Here is a 2,479-nt window from a genome sequence, read left to right on the forward strand (position 1 = left end):
AGTGTAATTTGGTAGGGAGACGAGAGTTTTTATTGTTTTAACTTTAATGTTACATTTATGTCCAATTGAAGATTTTGCAATGGAGATAAGTCATGGATATTGCCGTTACGATTTAGTATAACTCGTTTGAAATAATAGATACAAATTGCAATAATTGGCGCTGTTACACCAATAAATTACGCTTTAAGAATGAGAAAGTGAATTTTGAGACGCGGAACACTATGTTTTAAGATTTATACGACGTGTAATTAAAAAGGTGTGCGGCATATAGACGATCGTATAGGCAAATTAATGAAAAAGATAATGATAAATGATAAATACCTGGATCGAGAGATTCACAGGCCAAAGTATCCGCCGATAGTCGTAGCCACGATCACGGCGAGGATGGCCACGCAGATCATAATCATGATTTTCTTCTACTCTCAGCGGGGCAAGCCATTAAGATTCACAAAAAATACATTAGTTTACTGTTCTTTAAGCAAGTAAATAATCAATGAACACGTGCACATAATACAGTTACATATATTTGTATTTTTTTGTTTCTATCCTCTGTCTAATAATAATTGACGTTTCTGCTTATATAATTTCTCATAATCGTACTACTCATAATTGTTTCTCACCGTTATCAATTATTGTCATTATTTATCACTATGATATTTCTGTCCAATACTGCTATAAAATACATACACAGATAAAATATGTTTATAGTAACCTGAAATAGAAATAATAATTTTCTGGTCGATATTAATGACAGCAACTTAGGTTTAAGATCTGTAATAAGTGTATGTAATAATTTAGACATTAGTTCGTTAGATTCGTTTGATGGCTTGTGATTTTAAACTGAGTTTGGAGTTTAAAAAAAAAGTGCAAAAAAATGATACAATTTAAGTGTTAAATAAAAACATTTATTTACACGGCGCATTAATCAATAGCGATGATAATTATATAAGTTTTCATGGTAATTATAATGTGATAATAATGCTATTATTATTATTATTATTATTGTTGTTGTTGTTGTTGTTGTTATTGTTGTTGTCGTTGTTGTTGTTGTTGTTGTTGTTACTGTGGTTGTTCTTGTTGTTACAAATATAATAGTGATATTGTAATTACACAGATATGTGGTTATTAGTAATAAATATAAATGGCTGTACAGTTTAACGACTATATCTATGCTAATTCTTATTTTAATAAAATTTCTAGTGCTTCCTTATCTTTGTTATATAAGAGTCACAGTTTAAAAGGTAATTGAAATTCTCACCGGTAGGTAAATAATTAATTTTTTTTTTTACTATATTGTATTAATTGCTAGGAGGCTTTGGACAGTTAAGCGAACTTGCCTATTCATTATGCGTATATTAAATTGTAACTTAACAATTACTTAAACGAATATCGCTGTAACCAACACCTTATATTACATACATAAACATCATATTCGTAATTTCTTTAAATAATCGCCAGTATTAAGGACAAGGAACATGCGCAGAATTTTTTCAAAGTTTTACAAAAGAAGAACGTCTAGCCCTTAAAAATAAGAAATTTAAAAATTTGAGACATTTTTCGTGCTTAAGTAGCGGCGAATATGTAGTTTCACGATATCAAGCATTATCTAAAGTAAAACTAAGAAAAAAAAATGATAATAAATGCCTTTTATAATAAACATTTTACAAAAAATAAGTTAAAAAATGTATAGTTGAATAAAATGATATATATATATATATATAAAAGGATTTAAAAGTTCTTACATGAAAAGTAAAAATTTATGTTTTTCCCTTTTTTTTTTTTTTTTTTTTTTTTCATGTAAACTCCATTCTACAACAGAATATCTTTACTTGTTCAAATTATTCGCATTTTATAAATCAAATAGTACATATGTTATCTAATAATAATACGTAATGGAGTTAAAAAAATAATGATGAAGGAAGAACATTGTCTATTAATATACACATTAAACTTATGATACATACGATAAATAATAAAAATCGGTAACTGCTTCAAATCAGTGCGAAATTTCCATTTAAATAATAATTACATAAATCGAGTAATGTCATTAAAAACAATTTTATAATGTATTTAAATAAATTATAAAATTACACAAATCTCTATTTGCATTTTGTATCTGAATTATATAATTCAATAAACAATTTTTAATAATGTTATGTTGTGAATCCTTTACAAGATGTTATTTATTTAACTACTTTCTATTGATGAAATATGAATAGTAAATAATTGGAATGATTATTGCATTTTGATTTGATTGAAAAGCACTGTTTTTATTTGAATTTCGCACTGAAATTATACTACTACTGAGGCACATCGATACATTTACAAGATGAAAATGCACATAATAAACAGTCGGATAATAGAATCGCATTCTTATTGGTGATAGAGTTACTGAAGAGAGAAAGTTACTTTTTTGCTCCATTAAAGATAGGAATAACAAGGAGAGGGGGGGGGGGGATCACTTCGATGAATACAATAG

General features: G+C 27.2%; 1 protein-coding gene across 1 annotated transcript in view; it reads right to left on the reverse strand.

Annotated features, from left to right (window-relative positions):
* Nucleotides 1-2,479, reverse strand: part of Syx1A (syntaxin 1A) — a 96,860-nt gene that overhangs the window by 651 nt on the left and 93,730 nt on the right. Inside the window, exon 9 of the mRNA XM_011503646.1 lies at nucleotides 322-416. Within this exon, the coding sequence (XP_011501948.1) occupies nucleotides 336-416 (81 nt within the window). The 3' untranslated portion in view covers nucleotides 322-335. The remainder of the gene's footprint in view (nucleotides 1-321; nucleotides 417-2,479) is intronic.

This window comes from Ceratosolen solmsi, unplaced genomic scaffold (genome assembly GCF_000503995.2).
Source record: "Ceratosolen solmsi marchali unplaced genomic scaffold, CerSol_1.0 scaffold8, whole genome shotgun sequence".
In the NCBI taxonomy this organism is placed as follows: Eukaryota; Metazoa; Arthropoda; class Insecta; order Hymenoptera; family Agaonidae; genus Ceratosolen; species Ceratosolen solmsi.